The sequence below is a fragment of the Schistocerca gregaria genome, chromosome 4 (genome assembly GCF_023897955.1).
Source record: "Schistocerca gregaria isolate iqSchGreg1 chromosome 4, iqSchGreg1.2, whole genome shotgun sequence".
In the NCBI taxonomy this organism is placed as follows: domain Eukaryota; kingdom Metazoa; phylum Arthropoda; class Insecta; order Orthoptera; family Acrididae; genus Schistocerca; species Schistocerca gregaria.
In genome coordinates, this window is record NC_064923.1 from 402,863,796 (window position 1) to 402,887,804 (window position 24,009).

General features: G+C 38.6%; 1 protein-coding gene across 1 annotated transcript in view; it reads left to right on the top strand.

Moving 5' to 3' along the window:
• LOC126267506 (alpha-L-fucosidase-like) overlaps positions 1-21,439 on the top strand; it is a 93,987-nt gene extending 72,548 nt beyond the window's left edge. Inside the window, exons 5-9 of the mRNA XM_049972803.1 lie at positions 692-893; positions 3,240-3,380; positions 12,930-13,092; positions 20,865-21,012; positions 21,114-21,439. Coding sequence (XP_049828760.1) covers positions 692-893; positions 3,240-3,380; positions 12,930-13,092; positions 20,865-21,012; positions 21,114-21,215 — 756 coding nt within the window. The 3' untranslated portion in view covers positions 21,216-21,439. The remainder of the gene's footprint in view (positions 1-691; positions 894-3,239; positions 3,381-12,929; positions 13,093-20,864; positions 21,013-21,113) is intronic.
• Positions 21,440-24,009: the final 2,570 nt, after the last annotated feature.

Genomic DNA, 24,009 nt, shown 5'->3' on the forward strand with positions numbered 1-24,009 from the left:
TGCTGCTGTCTGTCAGACATTTTATTTCATCTGGCCATTTATTGAAACGTTTTATAATAGCATATTTTATCCCTTTCTGTGCCAAAGATAGGTTAAGTAGAGAATAGTGTAAGTCTTTCTTCCTTCTGGTATTACAATCATGAATGCCACTGTTGTTTTTGAACTGGTCCATGTTGTTCGGAACAGATTTCATTACTGAGTAAATGTACTGTGAGGCTGTTGTAAGAATTCCTTGCCTTTTAAACAGATGCCTACAAGATGTGTGACTATGAGCCCCACACATTGTGGTAACTACTTTCTTTCAAGCAGCGAATACTTTTTGCCTAAGTGTTGAGTTACCTCAAAATATTATTCCCCCCCAGTTAATCCTCCCAGCACTGCACCCAGATGCCTATCCAGTCCCCACCACATCCCTGTATGCTGTGACAGGCAGCACTAGCATTTTCCTCCATTCAGTGCCTTGTCCTTGCCCCCACCAACACAGCAGACTACTTCTCATATAGATATACTCACAGCCAGGCCCAGAGCATGAAAACAGTGGTCACGTGTGTGTGTGTGTGTGTGTGTGAGAGAGAGAGAGAGAGAGAGAGAGAGAGAGAGAGAGAGAGAGAGAATGGATTTTCCATTGTCTGATAACAAAATAAGTTTGATAATTACATCTAGGTTTCATATAAGCAACACATTTTTGCAGGTGAACACATATCAGCCTGAAATTGTATGGTCTGATGGAGAGTGGGAGGCATCAGATGAATATTGGACATCAAAGGAATTTATTGCTTGGTTGTTCAATGAAAGTCCCGTAAGAGAAACTGTGGTCACAAACGATCGTTGGGGTACAGGCACTTTATGTACTCATGGATCTTTCTATACATGTACTGATCGCTACAATCCAGGTACATAGTATGTAATAAACATATTTTATAATATACTTGTTTTTATAGTTCATCATGAGGTCATTTTAAGTGCTCATTTCAGGATGTCATGGTGATTGCCAACTTGGCCTGTCTGTATAGGTTTCCTGGTAAATCATATTATTTACACACCATACAGCTTACAATACACACCATACAGCTTACAATACGATTTCAAGTAAAGTTTCATAAATAAACAGTTATCTCTAAGGATGACAGGGGTCATTCCATGTCTGTTACCAGGAGCAAAAAACAAAGTTAGCTTTCAGAGGAATGTGCATATGCAACAAAGGTTTACACTCTGCAATTGAAAAACTATATTCTTTTTTAAATGGGAGAACCCAAACATTAACATTATTGTTTCTAGATTTTGTACACTAAGACCAAAGCAGTTTATTTTAGCTAATGCTGCAGCCACCCATTTGGTGTGTGTCTGTGATATCCATCAAAAAGTAACACTTTTGGATCTGGAACACAATGAAGAAACTTATAAAGAAGTCATAAAATTTTTTGTATGTGACACGGAAAACTGTGGCTGCATGCAGCACTGTGATAATTGTTTCAGTGAGGTCAAATTGTCAGAGTTTTTGAAAGAAAAATTAGCTCACAAAGGTGGTGATAGTGACATTGAGTACAGACTGTTGGACAGACTGGTAAAGCAGTCTTCAACTGTTGATGATGACACTGAGTTGTTGATACCAAAATCATACACACTTTTACTGTAAGATATCACTTTAGTGAAGTGGTGTGTTGCACAAGCATTTTTTGAAGCAAAGAACAATGATCACTATTACAAAAAGCTTATGATGCATTACATAATCTACTTTTAGGTGTATGTCTTATTTATGTGCATGTATCATGAAACTGGTTTACAAGCCATGATGTTGATACAATCTTATCATGTTCACTGTACTTGCGGGTCATGTGATTCTTTCCAAGTCATTGGGTCCTGCCTTGCTGATATGGTATGAACCATAGAGGAAGGGTGGCCATGATAATGCATATGACATCATGGGAACACAAAAACTTGTTATACATTCTCTCAATTGGAATCAGTTAAATAAGACAGATCATTTTCGGACTTGTTCATATAAATATAATTGTTATGTTCCAAATGATGAAGTACTTTTATATTGAATGGTTATTGTAAACAAGACTACAATGGATGATATGTTGTTTAACAGAAGCACCGTATTTATTTTGAGAACTAGATGTTGGATATGTACTCATAACTTCCAGCAATAACTGCAGCACTTCGAGAAACAAATTTCAATCAGAAGAGATTGGCGAGTGTGCTGAAATAATAAGATGAGCAAGATTAATTCTTAGGAAGTCTTAGCTCCAAATTGTATTTTATTTTGCCACCGAGTATCACAATAAAGAACCAGTGGAATATCATACAATTAAACCACCCTCATGCTATTTTTATCTAAGTGTTGAGCAAGATCCTTGAATAATCTGGAAGAAAATCTAACCCCCCAAAAAACAACTCTGTTAAAGGACTTTGCTAAAAACTACAGTTATGTAACTCAGAATTAAATCCAGAGTTACTACTGGACAAGAAGCAGTTGTACAATCCATATTATTTGTGTTTATGCGATAAATGAGGAAAATAAATTGATAGTAGCAAAACACTGCTATATAAGTGATGATATGGAGCACAATGTAGGATTTGTAAATGCTGCTTAGAAATGAATGGTTAAGAGTTTGGCTGTAAACTGTCCATCAGTCAAGAAACTGCATTATTTCACTGACAGATGCACTGCTTAGTTTAAAAATAGAAAAAGCCTTAAAAACATGTGATCACAAAAATGATTTTTCTGTTGATTCTGAATACTCCTTTTTGGTTTCTAGCCATGGTAAATCTGTGTATAATGGGCTGGAAGCAACTGTAAAACAGTTCTGAGGAAAGCTAGTCTTCAACTAGAGGATGATCTACAAATAACAACTGCATCTGAACTCCACTCAGACTCTTTGTGGATCACTGAAGGAGCTACCTTATGGTCTGAAGATTATCTGTATAGATTGAAAGTGATCAGCATTAATTAAACATATTCTATCTTGTGATCAAGTCTGATTATTTTATTACAATTAAATTTAGATCACTGTGGTTGCAAATATGTTATCCAAACTTCCAACCTTTTGGGTTATTTCCATGTGGTTTACTATTGTCTTCTGTTGTATGCTTCTGCAGGTGCACAGCAATAAAATGCAATATTTTACCTGTAGCAGCTATGTTCTGTTTTTATTGTGAATGGTGTTCCCACACCATCTTGAAAGGCATATGTATGTAACTAACTTTTCCTTATTTTTATTTGTTATAATAAGGTGTTCTTCAGCCACATAAATGGGAGAACTGTTTAACCATTGATAAAGCATCATGGGGATACAGAAGAAATGCTAAGTTAGAAGATTACATGACAACTCATGAACTGATTGAGCAGTTGGTTTCAACAGTCAGTTGTAATGGTGAGATATTTCTGATTACTTATTTTGAATTATTTTAAAACAATTTGCTAATGTATCAATCCAGTCTCAGGACTGAAGACCACAACAACAACAACAACAACATTGGATACATTTTAAAACCACTTGGGAAACAACTCACAATGTACAATACTGATAGCACATGTAATCAGTGTATCATGTAGAATAAAGGATAAATAGCACAAACAGTTACCTGTTACATTTGCTAAAAAATTTATGAAGAAAGTAAAAATTCATAATTTATTTACCTCTGCACATTATTTCACCTACAGATGATTGCAGCAGGGCTGATGTATGACATGGCTGTTTTCACAGGTGGCCCAGCCTCTTATGGCATAGGGTAAGGACTGAAATAGAAAGTGTTAAGTGGGTGGATTGGGTAGGGCTTGCACCTGTGTCTTCCATAGGGATATGGCATAGGATTGCACTAGGATGTTGTGAAGGTTCAGTGGGTGATGAAACACCACTTTAGGTGGGGTGGGAATGATATAGGGTAAGATGGATCTCATTTCAGAGCGCGATGACAGATAATCAGAGTCCGTATGAAGAATGTGGTTCACTTCTTTCAGTCCAGGTTGGTATTGGGTAATGAAGGGGACACTCCTTTGTAGCTGGTTCTTGGGGATGGTGCTAGGGTTGAGGGTGTGTGGGGAAGTTCACACAAAGTCTGTTTGCAGACTTGGTCTGGGGATAGTGTATGTCTATGAAGGTTTTTTTGAGACCTTCGGCATACTGGGCAAGGGGGGTTTTCATCACTGCAGATACACCATCCCTGGGTAGCCTGCTGTTGGGTAGATATTTCCTTATTTTCCTTACATGAAGAGATGGCAGCTGTTAAAATGTTTGTATTGCTGGTAGTTGGTGTGTATATGGACAAAGGTGTGGATGGAACCATTAGAGAGGAAAAGGCCAAAGTCCAGGAAGGTGATGTGCTGGATTTGGGAGGACTAGGTGAAGAAGATGGGACAGAAGGTGTTGTGAAGGCATGAGAAACAGAGTGTCTTGACCCTGAGTCCAAATCATGAAGACATCAATGAATCTGAACCAGACCACGGGTTTGGGGCCTTGGGAGGCTAGGAAAGTTTCCTCTAGATAGCCCATAAACAGGTTGGTGTAGGAAAGTGCCATGCTCGTGCCAATGGCTGTGCCACAGATTTGTTTGTATACCTTCCCTTCCAAGAAGAAGCAATTGTGAGTAAGGATAAAGTTAGTAAGATGTATGAAGAATCAGGTAGCGATTTTAGAGTCAGTCAGATTTGGGAGAGGATGTGTTCAATAGTGGCAAGATTCAGAGGCATGAGGGTTGTTGGAGTACAGTGTACTGGCATTAACAGTGGTATTCCAGTTCATGACCCCTCACCCACATGTACACCTCTCTCTGTCAATGCACTCACCAGGCTTTTTGCCTCTCCTTTGCCCCTCTCTCTTTCTGCTCACCATTCCCTCACCCCCTCCCTCCTCCACAGCCTCCAATTCTGCAACTGATAGCCTTGTCTTGCCACAGTCTAGCCCGTGTATGCTCTGCCATAGTGCTGTTCCCTCCACCCACCAAACACTCCTATTCCTCCTCCCTCCACTCCTCACTCACGATTGTTGCTTTCATTCAAAGCGACTGTTGCATTCTAGACACAGTGGATGGAGGTAGCAGTCATGTGTGTGATGCATAATTGCTTGTGTGAATGTATGCACATTATCTTTCCTGAAGAAGGATTTCACCAAAAGTTCAATGTGTAACTGTCTCTTCATTGTGCCTATCTGCAATTCAACATTTTGTATTTACGGTGAGTAGCAATCTGTCATTTTTGTAATATTCTTGGTACTTATACCTGAACTTTCCACATGGCTTTTCTTCCATCTCAAAACCCTATGATGTTTTCCTTTGTTACTATTCTCTAAGCAGTGAGACCCAAGCCACACTATATCAATGATCTTGTTTGCACATAGTGCATAGTTACATGATCAAACAGATTGTTGGTGCAGCATCTTATGCTCCAAATTTTTCCTGTCAACAATTACAATTATTTACTATTTATAACATTTCCTCCCCATCCTCACATGTTTTCATACGTTATTTCCCACACTTACCTGTGCCACATGAACTTGTGAACCTAACCAATCCCCCCTCCTCCTCTCTCTCTTCCCTTATCCCAACACACACGTTCTCCCATTCTTCACCCATTGCATTATTTTTTCCCCATGTTTTTGAACATTTTATATATATATTTGTGCATGTTTTTATGTATTTTCATGTATTTTTGTGTATTTGTGTGCATTTTATGTATTTGTTTGTATTTTTAAGCATTTGTGCCTGTTTTTACGTGTCTGTATGTAATTTTCAGGCCTTTTTTGTTATCCAGTTCCCCTCACAAACACTTCATGCCTTCATTCAGCCTTTTCCTAAGTCATTTCCTGTTCCTGGAATGCAATCACTGCTATAATGGACCCCTGCTCCATTTTTCTGCACTAGTTCAGAAATGTATCCCTTTTCCTGGCTAAAGTCCAGTTCCTCATCCTGTTTGTAAATGTTGCCTGAACCATAGAATTCCCCCCCCCCCCCCCCCCAATGGCCTAATAATAAAAATTCCTTTCTCTAGATCCCACCCTTCCTGTCACAATAACACTCACCTATTCATATTCTTCCACTCCCTGTCTTTCACAGATCTCGAACTGCAGAAACATGTCTCTATAGCAGAGGCATCCCAGAACCATCTCTCTTAAAGATACTGCTACTGTGTAATCCATACTTACACATCACATCTCTGAAAATGAACCCCTTGCTCTCCAGCACCTGAAAGAGCACTCAAGACACCATCTCCATAAGTTATCCAGTCTGCTGACATCCTACTGCTGCCTTGGGGCACCATTATTCAACCTCTGTCCTACCCACAATGTTATACCCCTCATAGCACCCAGACCCTCCCTCGCTCATCTGTTTGGTACCACAACACCTGAAACACCCTACAAACGCTCCACACAATCCTGGACCACAGTTGTTAACATTCCCACCAAAATCCTAATCTGCACAGAAGTTTCAGTCCTATTCAAAGGCCTCACCTTCAGCCCAACCCAAATTTAACCATGTTGGATTTGTCAAATACCTATTCTCCTCCTCCTAATCCCTGCAATGTAAACAGTTCTTTGCATGAGTCACTCCAACTATAACTCACCTACTCCCAACACTGAACCCTTCCTCTTCCAGTTCATAACACCATCCGACTGTTATCCTCTTACCCTCCCACATAACACCCCCTGGTCACATCCCAGGAATTCTTACCTACAGCTTGGCCTCAACATCCATTCCCATGTCCCTTCCTCAGAACACCAACCTCTCAGCAGAAGAGAGGACAGCATGCAGAACATCACAACAAATCCTGACCTAATCACCCTATCTGCAGACAAAGGTTCCACAACTGTCGTTACGAATTGCAGTGACTATGTGTCTCCCCCACCTAGAAACTCTGCCATCTCATCCCATTCATCCAACATAACCTCCAATCACTGCTTAAATCATTATGCACTTCCTAGAACATCTCCCATGAACCCATTTTCATTGTTACCCGTATGACCCCCATGACACCCATCTCCTACATCCTACCCAAAATCCATAAACCCAACAATCCTGGACACAACAATGTAGCTGCTTATTGTGTCCCCATTGAAAGAATTTCAGCACTTATTGACCAACACCTCCAATCTGAAATGCAGCCCTCCATGGGAAAGATAACAACCACTTCCTTCACCGACTCTCCGCTATCCCCCACCCCTTTACCTCCTGGATCCCTACTCATCACTGTTGATGCCATTTTCATATGCACCAACATTCCTCAAGCCCATCATCTTGCTGCAGTTGAACACTGCCTCTACCAAAGTCCCTCACACACAGTACTAACTTTATCCTAACTCACAAATACGTCTGCTTTGAAGGGAAGGTACACAAATAAATCCGCAACACAGCCATGAGCACCCACATGGCACCCTCTTACGCCAACCTGTTTTAGAAGAAACCTTCCTAGTGTACCTAAACCCCAAACCCCTTTTCTGGTTCAGGTTCATTTCTGATATCTTCATTATCTGGACTCAGGGTCAGGACACTGTTCTCATGCCTTCACCACTTTAACACCTTCTATCCCATCTGCTTCAACCAGTCGTCCCCAACCCAGCATTCCACCCTCATGGACTTTGACTTCCTTTTCTCTGATGGCTCCATCCACACCTCTGTCCACATTAAACCCACCAGCCATCAACAGTACCTGCATTTCAGTGGGTGCCATCCCTATCACACCAAAAAATCCCTCCCACACAGCAAGGGCTCTGAAGGATGGTGAATCAGTAATGATTGGAACCCCATTACTCAATATGCCGAAAATCTCACAAAGATCTTGACAAACAAGTACTATACTGCAGACCACAAACATATTTCCCATGCCATATCTCCACTCGCTCAATCCTCCCACCAACATCACATACCAGCTACAGTGTAGTGCCCCCTTTGTCACCCAGTACTGCTCCAGACTGGAACAACACCACATCCTTTGTAATAGCTTTGTTTATTTATCATCATGCTCTGAAATGAGAGACATCCCACCAAAGAACCTTTCCACCCCTCCTAAAGCATTCTGTCACCCACTAAACCTCCAAAACATAGTAGTCACCCCCACGTCACATTCCTATGGAAGACCCAGGTGCGAGACCTGCCCAATCCACCTACCCAGCAATTATTGTTCCACTCCTGTCATAGGCTTATCATACCCTGTAAGAGGCTGGGCCATCTGTAAAAGCAGCCATGTCACATATCAGCACTGCTGCAATCATTACACAGCTTTTTGTATTGTTGTGACAACCAACCATCTGTCCACCACCTAACTGAGGCAAACAGTAAAGTGGACTGCCTTATGGCACAACATGCAGCTGAACATTACACACCTGATTTCCATGGCTGCTTCACAAGTTGGGCCATCTGAGTGCTCCTCTCCATCACCAGCTTTCGTGAACCGCACCGATGGGAGTTAGCCTTACAACACATTCTCTACTCTTGAAATTATCCCAGCTTCTACCTTCAGTAATCTACTGTTCCTGCACCATCCACCCAATAGTTTTCACCCCCTCTGGCCTACACCTCCACCCAGTTCACATCCCCTCAATGGCATTTGTGCACCAATCTTTTCCATTGCACCCACACGTCTTTTTTCTCCCTTGTCTGCCCCTCTCTTTCTCTTCTTCCCATCCCCCCCCCCCCCCCCTTTCCTTCCCCATAGCTTCTTGACGCAACACCTGGTAGCCTTGTCCTGCCACAATCTAGTCCCAGCATACTTCACCAGACAGTACTCTTCTCTCCTCGCTATACTCTGCCATACCACCCTCTTCCCTCCTCAGTCCAGACTGCTGCTTTCATTCAACACAAATGTTGTGCTCTGGGTGAAACTGCCGGAGATAGCACTCATTTGTGTGTTAGGTGTACTTGCTTGTATGACTCAGTGTGTTTTTTTTTTTCTTTTCTGATGATGGCTTTGGCTGAAATCTAAATGTGAACAGTCTTTTGTTGTGCCTATCTGCAACTCAGTGTTTTGTCTTTGTGGTGATTAATAATCCACCCTTTTCATAATACTGTAGAATTTAAAAAAGGTTGAATTGCACTTTGGAGTAGTTAAGACTGAAGTAATGTTCAGCTTGTAGTATTAGTGGAAAATATTTGGAGCTCACAATAAAGACATAAAGATAATATTATGAAACAAAATAAAAGAGGACAAGCTCATGACTAGTAGGATAAGGAAACAGAAAATTTAGATTCGTTGGAAGGATTTTGCAAAAAGTACAGTGCAGCTGTAAGACACTAATGTCATCTGTTCTAGATTACTGATGCAGTATTTCGAATCATTACATACTTATTAAGTCAACCTGAGTACAGCCATTGAAGGACTCAGAGATGATGATATTATTAGTGGTTTCTATAGGTAATATGATAGTGTAACAGATATTATCAGGGAACTCAAATAGGAATTGTTAGAAAAAAGGCAATGTTGTTCCTGCAAAATCTTGTTGGTATAGGCATCCACAAGAAAGGGGTATGAAGGAGTTTCCATAGAGAGACACTTACCCACACACCCTGGAGTATGGAATACAAACTTAAACTTCTTACTCTTTGCTGAATTCTCATGCATTTCTAGAAATGATTCAGACATTACATTTTCCACTTGATGAGGCATCAAGGGATCACCAATTTAGTATTGCATGGCAGCATCGAGGGTAAAAATCATAGAGGGCGACCAAGAGACGAATACACTAAACAGATTCAGAAGGATGAAGGTTGCAGTAGGTACTGGAAGATGGAGAAGGTTGCACAGGATAGAGTAGCGTGGAGGGCTGAATCAAACCAGAGTCTGAATTGAAGACCACAATAACTACAATGGTAAATACTGTGGCTTTAGTAACCCCTACATGACCTAACATTGTATAGTTGACTCACAGTTCATGGGAAACTATGCCATTTCCTTTTTGTGTTGGTAGTGTTGTGTTGTCACACAGTCAAAGCAGATGTAATATTTTGCAGAACAGACCTGGAATAGTGTGTATATTTGATTCCCACTATTTCCTCGCTCATATCTTTATTAAGCTAAAGATTAGTCCAGCACTCAAGAGTCCAGTTCCAGTTCCCATGACAACCCTCTCTACCCTCATCAGCCAAAATATGCACTGCTGTAATGTAACCTACCTGACAGACATCCACCATCTATTTCTGGAAGAGCATCTCTTCTCACAGTAGGTGCTCTCATCTAAGATCTAAATTCATCAATTAAAAAAAGAACACACAATTTTCTGCACTAGCCATGGCAGTCTGAGGCAAAAACAAAATTCAGTATGTACTCACAGAGTAACAAATTCCTGAATCCACTGGCATATTTGTGCAATAATGTGTCAAACTAGGGAGACAAATAATGTTTAAGTTCAATCCATGGTTGATAACAGAAGGTATTTTAAGCAGGGTTTTGGGAGGTATCCCACATTTGTCATTCAAATTCTGTTGCTTGGTTATGCTATACAAAACAATTCCAAAATTGTAGTTTTCAACACATTCAATACTACGCTGCTGAAAGTAGATTTCACCATTATTTATAGCAGGCTCATTGGAGATATCCCACATTTATATTGTAGACTGAGACTGATTTTATTCCTGACATATAAGCAATGTCAGTGCAGTAACTATTATGCCAGCTTAACAACTGTAAGTGGCAGGCGTGAATTTCAACAGTCTTTTTTGGGCAGGCAGTGGTAAATAGGGGATTTATATTATGTGATCAAAAGTATCCGGACACCCATAAAAACATACGTTTTTCATATTAGGTGCATTATACTGCCACCTACTGCAAGGTACTCCATATCATTGACCTCAGTAGTCATTAGACATTGTGAGAGAGCAGAGCGAGGCACTCTGCAGAACTCACAGACTTTGAATGTGGTCAGGTGATTGGATGTCACTTGCATCATACATCTGCGCTCGAGATTTCCACACTCCTAAACATTCCTAGGACCACTGTTTCTGATGTGAAGTGAAGTGGAAACAGGAAGGGACACATATAGCACAAAAGTATACAGGACAACCTTGTCTGGTGACTGACAGAGAGCACCAACAGTTGAAGAGGGTCATAATGTGTAATAAGCAGACATCTGTCGAGACCATCACACAGAAATTCCAAACTGCATCAGTCACCACTGCAAGTACTATGACACTTTGATGAGAGGTGAGAAAACTTGGATTTCATGGTTGAGTGGTTGCTCCTAAGCTGTACATCAAGCCGGTAGATGCCAAGGAACGCCTCGCTTGGTGTAAGGAGCAAAAACATTGGATGATTGAACAGTGGAAAAACATTGTGTGGAATGACGAATCACAGTACACAATGTGGTGATCCAATGGCAGGGTGTGGGTATGACGAATGCCCAGTGAACGTCATCTGCCAGCTCGCGTAGTGCCAATAGTAAAACCTGGAGGTGGTGGTGTTATGATGTGGTCATGTTTTTCATGGAGGGTGCTTGCACCCCTTGTTGTTGTGCATGGCACTATCACAGTACAGGCCTACATTGATGTTTTAAGCACATTCTTGCTTCCCACTGCTGAAGAGCAATTTTGGGATGGCAATTGTATCTTTCAACATGATCGAGCACCTGTTCATAATGCACGACCTGTGGTGGAGTGGTTACACGACAATAATATCTCTCTAATGGACTGGCCTACACAGAGTCTTGACCTGAATCCTATAGAACATCTTTGGGAAGTTTTAGAATACCGACTTCACGTTCACCAAGACCAAGGAAGGTGTGACTGACAAAACTGAAAGTTATGATAGTGCTCACCACACTTTTTGATCCTCATGCCATTATCCACAAGGAATTTGTTCCCAATGGGACCATTGTAAATTGTCAATATTATTCTGGTTCGCCCACAACAAGGGAGTGGGAACGATTTCTTCTTGCTACATGACAATGCACGCACACATGATGGCTACTTTTGTAGCGCAGTTTCTAATGAAAAAACAACTGGCAGTTCTCAACAATCTTCATATTCACTCAGTTTGGCACTGAGTGGCTTTTTATTCCCAAAAATAAATATTTACATGAAGGCTCAATGCTTTAATGATGTTATCAACATTTAAGCCACTGTGATGTACAAATTAAACAACATCCCAAGAATGGGCTTTCTTGACAGTTTCATATGATTGTATGAACATGCTGTTGATTGTACCCATCTTGAGGTGGAGGTAACTAAGTAAAACACCTGAAGCATTAAAATCACAATCTTAAGTTTTCATTGACTTTTATTACTCCAGTCTCAAAATGTATGGATTGATGGGGTATAACATAAAATGATTGAAGACATGAAAATGATTCATTAACATGACTGATAAAATGGATAGAATACAAATGAAATGCACTGCACAAAATTCTTTTGTGTCTATACAGATAACAGGATGCAGTAAAACCAACATACTACTAAATTTTCATGATGATAATTAGTTGTTTATTTGTTCCTAAAGCAGTTTACATTATTTATAATTATTAAATAAAAGAATCAATTAGTTTGTATATTTCCTAAACTGAGTAGAATATTCTTATTTATTGTAACTTACTGAAATGGATATTTATGGAATTAAGTGTGAATTCATCTTCCTTTCACCCCCTATATTTGTTAGATCTTCTTTTTGTTCCATGAACTTCAATATTATTTTCTACTCTTCAATTCAAACAAGACTGCATTTTTCTATTTACTGTGCCTGATTCAGCTGTCAAGCACCATAGGAACATACAGCAAGTATATATGTGTATAATATTCTTTCCTGTCATATTTGCTTGAATTAGGCAGGGTCAATTGATATAATTAACTATGAAATCATCTGCTCTACGTTGCTTCATTAAACATTTCATGTAACAATAAATATTCAGCATTTATTACTATTTGTGAAAAAGTCCATTAAAATTATGTTCATTTTATTATAAATCAGTCAAATAATTTTTTTCTTCTTTTTATTCTCATCTGACAAGGCAACTTGCTAATGAATGTTGGACCAACAAAGGATGGTTTAATAATGCCAATTTATGCTGAGCGCTTAAGGGATATGGGAACATGGCTTCAAATAAATGGTGAAGCTATCTATGCTTCCCAGCCGTGGACAGCACAAGAAGACCCTACAACAACAGGAGTATGGTACAGTGAAAATGTCAACTTTACTTCTAATAAACCAGATATATTTATTTAATACTGATGTCTCTTGAATTTGCTGATAGGAATAGAATTTATTCATTCTACTTAATTGTTATGTTACATTGGAAGTGAAAACCCAAGTTTTTAAAATCTGTGTCACAAAAAATCAATCAAAATTAGTCATAGTACTTGGGAGTTAGACATTTTGTGCAAAAAACTTGCCTTATCCATAGCATTTGATAAGCTATGAATTCTCTTGGGTCATACCAAACAGTAAGAAATTGTAAGAAACTAAAACTATCTTGATGGAGCACAGGTTTGGTGGACTTGGAGTTCTCCTGCTGGAACTGTTGAGTATCATCAATTCCTTATAACTGCAAGCTCTGGGATAGCTACAGCAGCAATTTTTAAAGTGTACTAGATGGATGGACCACAGTTACATTAGGCTTATTCATGTACTGGATCTCTGTTTCAGTTGACATGTTCTAGATTCTTGTGGGAAGAAGAGCTTACAATCGCATCTCCTTCAGTTGGATGTTCTGTTAGTAGGTATCAATTTGCGAGTTCCAGTTGTAGGAATCAACACCAGACCTACAATAAGAGCTTAAGTAAGCAGACCTCCTCATGAATATGTGGTAAAGCAATGAATGATAAATAATGAATAATTGCTACACAGCATTGCAGGGATCTCTTTAATGCCAGAAAGAAAATTAATGTAACCCTACTGCATTCATTCGTTGATATCATGGTAGAAATTACCTAAGGCAATACAATAAATCAACCCTTAAAGGTGGCAAGTGTTTTCTCCTTTTTCTGCTATAATCAAGCATTGAATATTTTATTAAATATTAACGTCTTTGCTGTAAATCATAGCTATGCAACAAAATGAATTTGACTGTGGTGAAATTTATATAATGACACAGTCACTTCAAGAACAACTTTATTGATGGATATCTATGTATATGATTACTGTCATTGTGTGCCTGTTGGTGTGGCAAATATTTGTTGTAATTGTAATATAATGAAGTACTTAAAACATTTGAGTGTCATCTCAAAGGTTGTTTCTAAAACATAGTAATGAAATGAGTCAAAATGTTGCTCATGAATATTATATAATTACAGGCACTGATGTTTTACTGTAAATCTGACTCTCTGGAAAGTAGTAAATCTGAAGACATAAAATTACATCAGAGCATTGAAACTGTCATGCATTATGAATGATAACTTTATGCTGATGCAACAATTAAGATCAGGACGTGATTTTAAGGGATAAATATATGACACTGGTTCCTTGTCTTGAAGTAGTTTCACACTACCAGCAATGAACTTTGTTTTTACACTCCAAGACAAAAAATGGTATACCACAAAGGTATTATCTGAATGGGGATGGAAATGGGGCATGTGCAGACAAACAAATGATAACAATTTCAGAAAAATTAGATAATTCATTCAACAGAAAGACTTTCACAAACTGAGCAAATGAATAATGTTTTGGTCCACTTCTGCCTCACATCCAAGCAGTTATTCATCATGACACTGATTGACAGAGTTGTCAGATGTTCTCCTGAGGGATATCATGTAAAATTCTGTCCAATTGTCATGTTAGTTCATCAAAATCCCAAACTGGTTGGAGGGCCCTGCCCATAATGCTCCGAATGTTCTCATTTGGGGAGAGGTCTGTTGACATTGTGGTCAAGACAGGGTTTGGCAAGCACAAAGACAAGCAGTAGAAATTCTCACCTTGCGCAGGCATACATTATCTTGCTGAAATGTTGAAATGTAAGCCCCGCATGGGTTGCCATGAAGGGCAACAAAATGGGGCATATAATATCATTGACATACTGCTACACTGTAAGGGTACTGCAAACAACAACCAAAGGGGTCCTGCTGTGAAATGAATTGGCACACCAGGCCTTCACTCCTAGTTGTTGGACTGTATGGTGGGTGACATTCAGACTGTCTGGGGCACCTCCAGACAGGTCTTTGCTGGTCATCAGGGGTCAGTTTGAAACAGTATTCATCACTGAAGACAGCTCCAACCCAGTGAATGAGATCCCTGGCTGAATGTGCCTGACACAACTGCAAACGAGCTTTTTGGTGTACAGAGGTCAATGGCAGTCAGCGCAAAGGGTGCTGTGAGCTCAGAAACCTTTCTGTGAGCCACCTATTAATGGTCCTTGTGGTCACTGAAGCATCAGTTGCATGTTGGATCGATGATAATGAAGAATCTGAGCTCTAAATGCCTCTCTGATGATTGTTCAGTCCTCATGTTCTGTTGTTTCTGTATATCGACCACTTCATTCTTGACGCTGATTTGGCCATGATTCACTCATTCCCGCCAACATTATCAAATAGTGTCGTTGCTCCTATTCAAATGTTGAGTGATTTGCCGACTACCTGAAATGGCCTCTTTGAGCCCAGCTATATGTCCTCTCTCAAATGCTGACATCTACATACATTGTTCACACTCCTGTCTTTGAGGCGTAAGTACTGTCCAACTAAATACATGGAATGAAATTTGCAAAGACTTTATTCTCTAGTATTGACATGTCCTCTGTTTACTATCATTGCTTGTCTTAGATTGTAATTTAGGTCATAACATCAAAGCTTTCTGGATAGTAAATTTCAAAGGTTTTGTGGACAGTAAATTTTATGAAATTACTGCAACAACTTGTTCCAAAAATGACACTGGCTCTACAGAGCTATCATATGCTGTGTTGTGTTTTCTTTTAACATAAATACTGGGAAATTAGATGATCATATGAATATAAAAAGAATAAAGCAACTTCAGTTATACAAAATTAGCAGTCACAGGTATGGTCTGCCTGTAACACTGCAGATACAGTAAATAATATGTAGATAAGACAGCCACAAGTTGCACATAATGTGATTTTATAACAAGCAATTTCACCCATCAAATGTAAGCACCAGTTGGTTCCATCTAAAAAGCAAAACTTGTTATAAAATTACATTCTGTGCAGCTTAAGGTTGTTTTATCTGCACAGTATAAATGTATTATCAACCATAAATGGAAACAGGACAAAAAAAACAGAAATCTGCACTAAAGTAATATAGTGCCCTTGCATCACTAAGGCATAGGCACATTTCTCAAATATCATTGCATATTCTGTTGTAGTTTAGGACACCCTCCATAATACTGTTCGGTAGTTTGTAGGTACATTGTCCCACACTTCCATCAGTGGCATTTATAGATTCTTAGCTGTTGGCATTGTCTTGTAACACACTTTCTAAGAGCTTACCAATTTTTCTACACCCCTTTCAATGTGATCTGCAGGTTCTGAAGAGTCTGAGGTAGTGGCATCTTCTATACAACATATTTTCCAAAAGTATCCAAACAATCTCTGTGAGATTCAGGTTAACTGAATGTGCTATTCAGTCCATTCATATAATGTCTTTACTCTCACAAAGTCTTGGCAATGCAAACATTTGTGTGAAAAGACATATTTTTGTTAAAAATAGGTAGCAGGTGTTTTTGTAGTGAAGGAAATCCGAACATACCAGTCTCCACACTACATGGTAAAATATTGTTATGGTGTGATTAACTCTACTCTGAAGATACACATTGGACAACTTAGTAATTTATGTTTATGATGACAGAGAAGTATTAAAGCATGTCTCCATGATACTGACTGCAACAAGCACAACAGTATAGAAAGCCACTTCTAAAGAAGACAACTCATGAATCCACTGCTAGGAACATTTGAGTGCTTTACTCTCTGACTATGCCTTTCATGTTGAAGCACTGAATGCTTGGATTGGTATTTTACAAAGCAAAGCAAATGAAGCAGTGAATGTTGTGTTTGCGAGGTTTCATAGATATTTTTACTTTTGTGTAAGTAATTCATTTCTTATCTTGGGTTTCTGTATATTCTAGTCTTCTAGGTGCACAGAACACTCCTTACTCCAGACAGGGTAATCTCCAGAACAATAATGCACTTCAGAAGAAATAAACAAGTAACTCCACCAAGAGCAGTTTTACTGCATTTTCTATGAATTGTTTCTTCCCTTGATGTCAGTGTTGTGTGGGCAGTATGCTGGCATTTAAGGCAGCTCATCATGTTTCAAATGAACAGCCCCATCTTAAGACAAATATATCCTGCAGTGAGCTTTGGGAGAACTCTCCCACTGAAAACAACAATAAATGTTGCTGTTTTCTCAAATTCAACAGTCCTTTAGCCTAGGTTTTTTCTTTCTTCTTTTTTTTTAAAAAAAATGGTGACCATTCCCTAGTTTTTTAATTCTTCTTTAGATATATCTATAATGTCTCTGCTACACCTTGGAGACTTGTAGCCTGTTATGAAGTTGATGTGTCTACCAAGAGAGTCCCATTTCTTAAGTGCCCTTGATCTAACAAATACTTTTTAGTTACAGGAAGGTGATACTTATCAAAATTGCCTTCATTGTTATGTCACAATCAAAAATCATAAGGTAACAAACAGTTCATGTTCTTTTATTATTTATTAAACATTGCTTTACAGCATATTCTTGAGGAGGACTGCTTACTCCAGCTCTCTTTGTAGGTTTGTGTTATTTCCCACTAGTGGCACACACAACCTGATACCTACTAACAGAACATCCAACTTCATGGGAGCTGGAGAAGATATTCTTGTAAGCTCCATCTTATCCCCAATACAATCTAGAAAAATATGTCAACTTGGGAAGGGATTCAATATGTGACCAAGACTAATAAAACTGTGCCACAGAAGTTGTGTTGGAAGTTGTCACTAATGGATTTTGCCTCACAAGTTATCCAACCTATCAACTAGTAGTACTAGCTACTAGTAGTAGCTTTGAAAATTGCTGCTGAAGTGAGCCCAGAGCTTATGGTTATAAGGAAATGATGGAACTCGCCAGTTCCAATGTGGGAACTCCAAGTTCACCCTACCTGTGCTCTGACAAGGTTCGTTGAGTTCCTCAGATGCTTGCTATTTGGTATGATCCAAGAGAATCTGTAGCTTATCAGGTGCTAAGGATAAGGTGGGCATTACCCCTCTATTGCACAAAATGTCAAACTCCAAGTCCTATGGGCAATTTTGATTGATTATTTGTGGCATACCTTTTAGAAACTTTGATTTTCACTTCCAGTGTAACAAAGCAAATTGTATGTAAGTCAAAGTCTGTTGTACAACAGGAACTAATCAAATGATGCAGTGCAGTTGTTCACTGACCTCTTATTCAGGAAAATGGAGTATGCTCTGACTGGGCATCTTGATTTAGGTTTTCCCTGATTTCCCTAAATCATTTCAGGTAAATATAAGGGTGATTCCTTTATAAAGGCCACAGTTGACCTATGCTATCCTATCCTCATGAAAGCATATTACATATGTTATGTCAATATATATTTTGAGCTATTTATTTTCATTGTATTCTGATGACAAATCCTGTATAATCTGGGAATGAGTAATGAATAATAAGTGAATCAAATCAAAATGTAATCAGTTTGCTCAGATACAAATAATTACGCTACCATAATACTTCTGTGTTCTTATAAGTACTGATCAAGGTAGTACTGTGGTTTTCACAAAATACTTACATTGGGGAGGATGACATTCCAAATCTTTCATCTGGCCTTCCAGATAGATTAATATTTTCTCTGATTCCCCCTGAGTTGCTCCAGACAAATGCTGGGAAGGTTCCTTTTAAAGGGGCAGACTTGATTTCCTTCTCCATCCTACAGGGTGTTTCAAAAATGACCGGAATATTTGAAACGGCAATAAAAACTAAACGAGCAGCGATAGAAATACACCGTTTGTTGTAATATGCTTGGGACAACAGTACATTTTCAGGAGGACAAACTTTTGAAATTACAGTATTTACAATTTTCAACAACAGATGGCGCTGCAAGTGATGTGAAAGATATAGAAGACAACGCAGTCTGTGGGTGCGCCATTCTGTACGTCATCTTTCTGCTGTAAGCGTGTGCTGCTCACAACGTGCAAGTCTGCTGTGGACAACATGGTTTATTCCTTAGAACAGAGGATTTTTCTGGTGTTGGAATTCCACCGCCTAGAACACAGTGTTGTTGCAACAAGACGAAGTTTTCAACGGAGGTTTAATGTAACCAAAGGACCGAAAAGCGATACAATAAAGGATCTGTTTGAAAAATTTCAATGGACTGGGAACGTGACGGATGAACGTGCTGGAAAGGTAGGGCGACCGCGTACGGCAACCACAGAGGGCAACGCGCAGCTAGTGCAGCAGGTGATCCAACAGCGGCCTCGGGTTTCTGTTCGCCGTGTTGCAGCTGCGGTCCAAATAACGCCAACGTCCACGTATTGTCTCACGCGCCAGAATTTACACCTCTATCCATACAAAATTCAAACACGGCAACCCCTCAGCGCCGCTACCATTGCTGCACGAGAGACATTCGCTAACAATATAGTGCACAGGATTGATGACGGCGATATGCATGTGGGCAGCATTTGGTTTACTGACGAAGCTTATTTTTACCTGGACGGCTTCATCAATAAACAGAACTGGCGCATATGGGGAACCGAAAAGCCCCATGTTGCAGTCCCATCGTCCCTGCATCCTCAAAAAGTATTGGTCTGGGCCGCCATTTCTTCCAAAGGAATCATTGGCCCATTTTTCAGATCCGAAACGATTACTGCATCACACTATCTGGACATTCTTCGTGCATTTGTGGCGGTACAAACTGCCTTAGATGACACTGTGAACACCTCGTGGTTTATGCAAGATAGTGCCCGGCCACATCGCACGGCCGACGTCTTTAATTTCCTGAATGAATATTTCGATGATCGTGTGATTGCTTTGGGCTATCCGAAACATACAGGAGGCGGCGTGGATTGGCCTCCCTATTCGCCAGACATGAACCCCTGTAACTTCTTTCTGTGGGGACACTTGAAAGACCAGGTGTACCGCCAGAATCCAGAAACAATTGAACAGCTGAAGCAGTACGTCTCATCTGTATGTGAAACCAGACACTTTGTCAAAGGTTTCGGGTAATTTCGTTCAGAGACTACGCCATATTATTGCTACGCATGGTGGATATGTGGAAAATATCGTACTATAGAGTTTCCCAGACTGCAGCGCCATCTGTTGTTGACAATTGTAACTACTGTAATTTCGAAAGTTTGTCTGCCTGAAAATGTACTGTTGTCCCAAGCATATTGCAACAAACGGTGTATTTCTATCGCTGCTCGTTTAGTTTGTATTGCCGTTTCAAATATACCGGTCATTTTTTAAACACCCTGTATGTAGTCAGATCTTGTTCTTCATCTCTAATGGCCGCACTGTCAGTGGGGTATTAAACTCTAATCTTTCTACCTTTTTTCTACTATAAGTGATAGGGTTTTAATATTTCATACACGATTGCTTCATGGAGCTGGGTAAAGGTGGGTGAAAGATTCAAATAAACGTATTTTTGAGAAATGTGAACTACTAGATGTGGTAACACGTCCAAGTACTGAAACAAGTATTTTTATCTCTTTGTAGTGTGTTATTGCCTTTTATATTCAGGTTTTCAAGATTGCATAAGTTGAAAATTTTGAAAAGTATAAAATAAAAGGGCCTGACACTATAGAAGAAAGAACTTTTACTTATCTATTGAAGAAACTTACAGTTTTTGTACTATAAATTCTGTAATTATGATTTATTCCATTATAGTGAGTTTTCTGTGGTTAGAAGAACATATTTTAATTACATTGGCAATATATATTAAGTACACTAGTTAATAATATATTTTGTATGTCATTTACTATATGACACTAAATTCAGTCTTCTGTTCATGTAAGGTACACAAAAAGTGGAAATAACTCTTCAGAAGTATTTGTCTATGCAACATTGCTGAACTGGCCTACAGACAATGTCATTACTCTTGGTGCACCATCGCTATCAGAGGACTCAGTTATTACTATGCTTGGAGTCGATGGCACCCTTGAGGTACAAAAATTATTGCAGTGAATAATTATTACATATTCACATAAATAGAAAATACATTTTACACTCCAGTGTCTTTTATTTTACTTCCACTTCTGTTTCAGTGGCAGTCTCTGGAAAATGGAATTGCAATAACTCTTCCAGACAAGCAGCGTGTGGCAAATGACTGGGCCTGGGTACTGAGATTTACAAATGTTCAAAATTGAGAGATGGAACAAGTCATTGGATATTACTATGGAGCTTGAAAAGAAACAGTGTAACTGCAGATATATGAAATATCTATACTTAAATATCAGTAATTGTATAATTGGCTAATAATCAGAGAAGTGTATTGTTCTACTTGAGAGTGAGCCATCAAAACTGTGTGAAAGTTATGTAAACACCACATTTTTAGAGTAATAAAAACACTGCGCATTTTTCCTCCTCTGAACTGAAAGTTGTTGTTGATAACAGTTTTCGATGAATGCCTTGCCAATTTGTTACCTGTCCTGCCTGTGCCTTTGTGCTCCCTGGATATACATTATTCTGCCACTGGTTTCTGAATATTTATGTATTGAACAAAAGCAATGGATCACACAAATTCTTACTATACCTCAATCTTAAGGTGAAAAATAGAGTAAACTAAAAGAAATGAGTTCATAATAGTTATTTGATTTGGTCTGAGTACTCCGTTCTTTTTTTAATTGATAATTGGCAGTTATCTCTCTCTCTCTCTCTCTCTCTCTCTCTCTCTCTCTCTCTCTCTCTCTCTCTCTCCCCCCCTCTCTCCCCCCTTTTTTTTTATAAAAAAATCTGACAGTAGCACTTCATCTCACAAAACATTAATGTTAATGGACATCTTAATCTTAACAAAAAAAAGCCTTATACTGCACATCCTAAAGAGTATGAAACATATTATTAATTAAATATGAGCAACTTCCATAAAACACCTGCTTCGAAGCATATCCATGATTTTTAATTCATATGGTAAAAAATCTTTGTTTGCCTCAGTTCTTTAGATCTCAGACAATTTATCAAATTTATTTACTTTCAAGGAACAAGATTTGATTGCATTATATGCTCATTAAATGAAATGGACATCAAGATACACACTGCTTACCAGTATATTCAACCACTAAGACGATATTCAAAAAATTAAATAATATACATTGCCAGTACCCAGTAACCAAATTCAAGGAGTGGTCTGTATTGTGAGGAGGACCTTGATCTGTTTGCAACAAGCAATGCTTCTTGGACACATTGTTACATTCCTAGATAGGTTCTTGTTTCTTAACACATGCCTGATGGATGAAATCTGTGCTGGATGATGCAATGAAAATAATTAATTTTATTAAGGCTTGGCCTACAACTTTCCATGTATTTCCAGTACTTTGTGAGGAAATGGAAAGTATTTATAAGTGTTTATTGTCTCACACAGAAGTTAGGTGGCTATCTTGATACAGAATTATTTCCAGCTTGTATGAGCTCAAACATGCTTTTCACAAAGCAATGTGCATGGAAGATGAAATCTGACTTCAAACTTTAGCTTATTTGGCAGATATTTTCTCAAAAATTAACAGCATAAACTTGTCTCTACAGGTGTGAAATGTCAATATTAATATTGTGCAAGACCGTATCAAAACATCCATTATAAAACTAAAGTTTTGGGAAGCATGTTTCAATAGGAATCAAACCAAGTGCTTTGATACACTTCACACCTTCCTGGTGGAAAACCATCTATTGCTGGACAAAAATGTCAAGAACATGGTTAAAGAACATTCGAATGGTCTTGGAAAAATCTTCACAGAATATTTCACTGCTATGTCCAGTAACAACAATTGGATTTGGAATCCCTTCAAAGAGACAACAATTTTAGAATCCACATTACAAGTAAATGATAAAAACAAGCTTTTTAATATTTCCATTGATTATCAGTTACAGAAAAGTTATAAATCTTTGTCATTAACTGGTTTCTGGTTACGTTTAAAGCAGTTCCCGGTGTTAGTGAATAAAGCCATAATGGCTTTCGTCCACATATTTGTGCCTAAAGTTGTGGCTATTTAAAAAATAAATACAGAAACAGATTTTGTGCTGAAAGTAGTTTGAGACTTTATTTAACTGCTGTGGTTCCTGACTTCAAATCTCTGTGCCATGGAAATCAGGTGCAACATTCCCATTGAATGCCAAGGAAGAGGCGAGTAATTGCAATGAAAATTTGTGTTTATTTTTACAACTTGTCCTACACATTGTGTAACTTTTAAGCTGTAACTACAATAACTTTAGATTTTTAACCATTAAAGGTCAAGGTAATTTAAGGTTATTAAACCTTTTATTTGGAATTAAATTGTATGCATGTCTGCTGTACGTATATTAAAAGTCAGTGGTTCATCCAACTCATATCATTGTAGAAGGGGTTCACGAGTTGAAAAAGGTTGACAACTGCTGATCTGTTGGAACATTTACTTGACATGAAGCATCATCACGTTGAATGATACATTATGTGGATGACAGTCAGTCATCATAAACACACATAAAATTATCAGTTAAAATATTTGCATTACTTTCATATTGCAGCTCTAGATCACATTCTGAACTGTGTGGATTTACAACTTATACTTTAGTGAATTCACCTAGCTCATTGTTAAGTCCCTTGCTACTGTTTCCCTCCATAGCCATTTTTGTGTTCTTTCCTATTTTTACAATAACAAGAAATTTATACAAAAAGCATTTAAAGGAATTTTGAATGAATTACGATTTGAAAAGTACATTACTAGTAACCAGTGTTATCAATGCTTATCTATTAAATTCAAATTATCCTACTTTACCTCAAAAAACCCTTCATTTCAAAAATAGTTGCAGATGTGTGTACATTCAAGAAAAAGACCATAAATTACACGAAAAATTAAAAATTAAACATTTATTAACCTAACCCAAGTTTCCTGACAGTGTGATGCTATACACTGCTTCTCATCATTACAAGAGAAACTCATCCTCCTTCGCCTTCTAGGCCCTCTTTTTCAC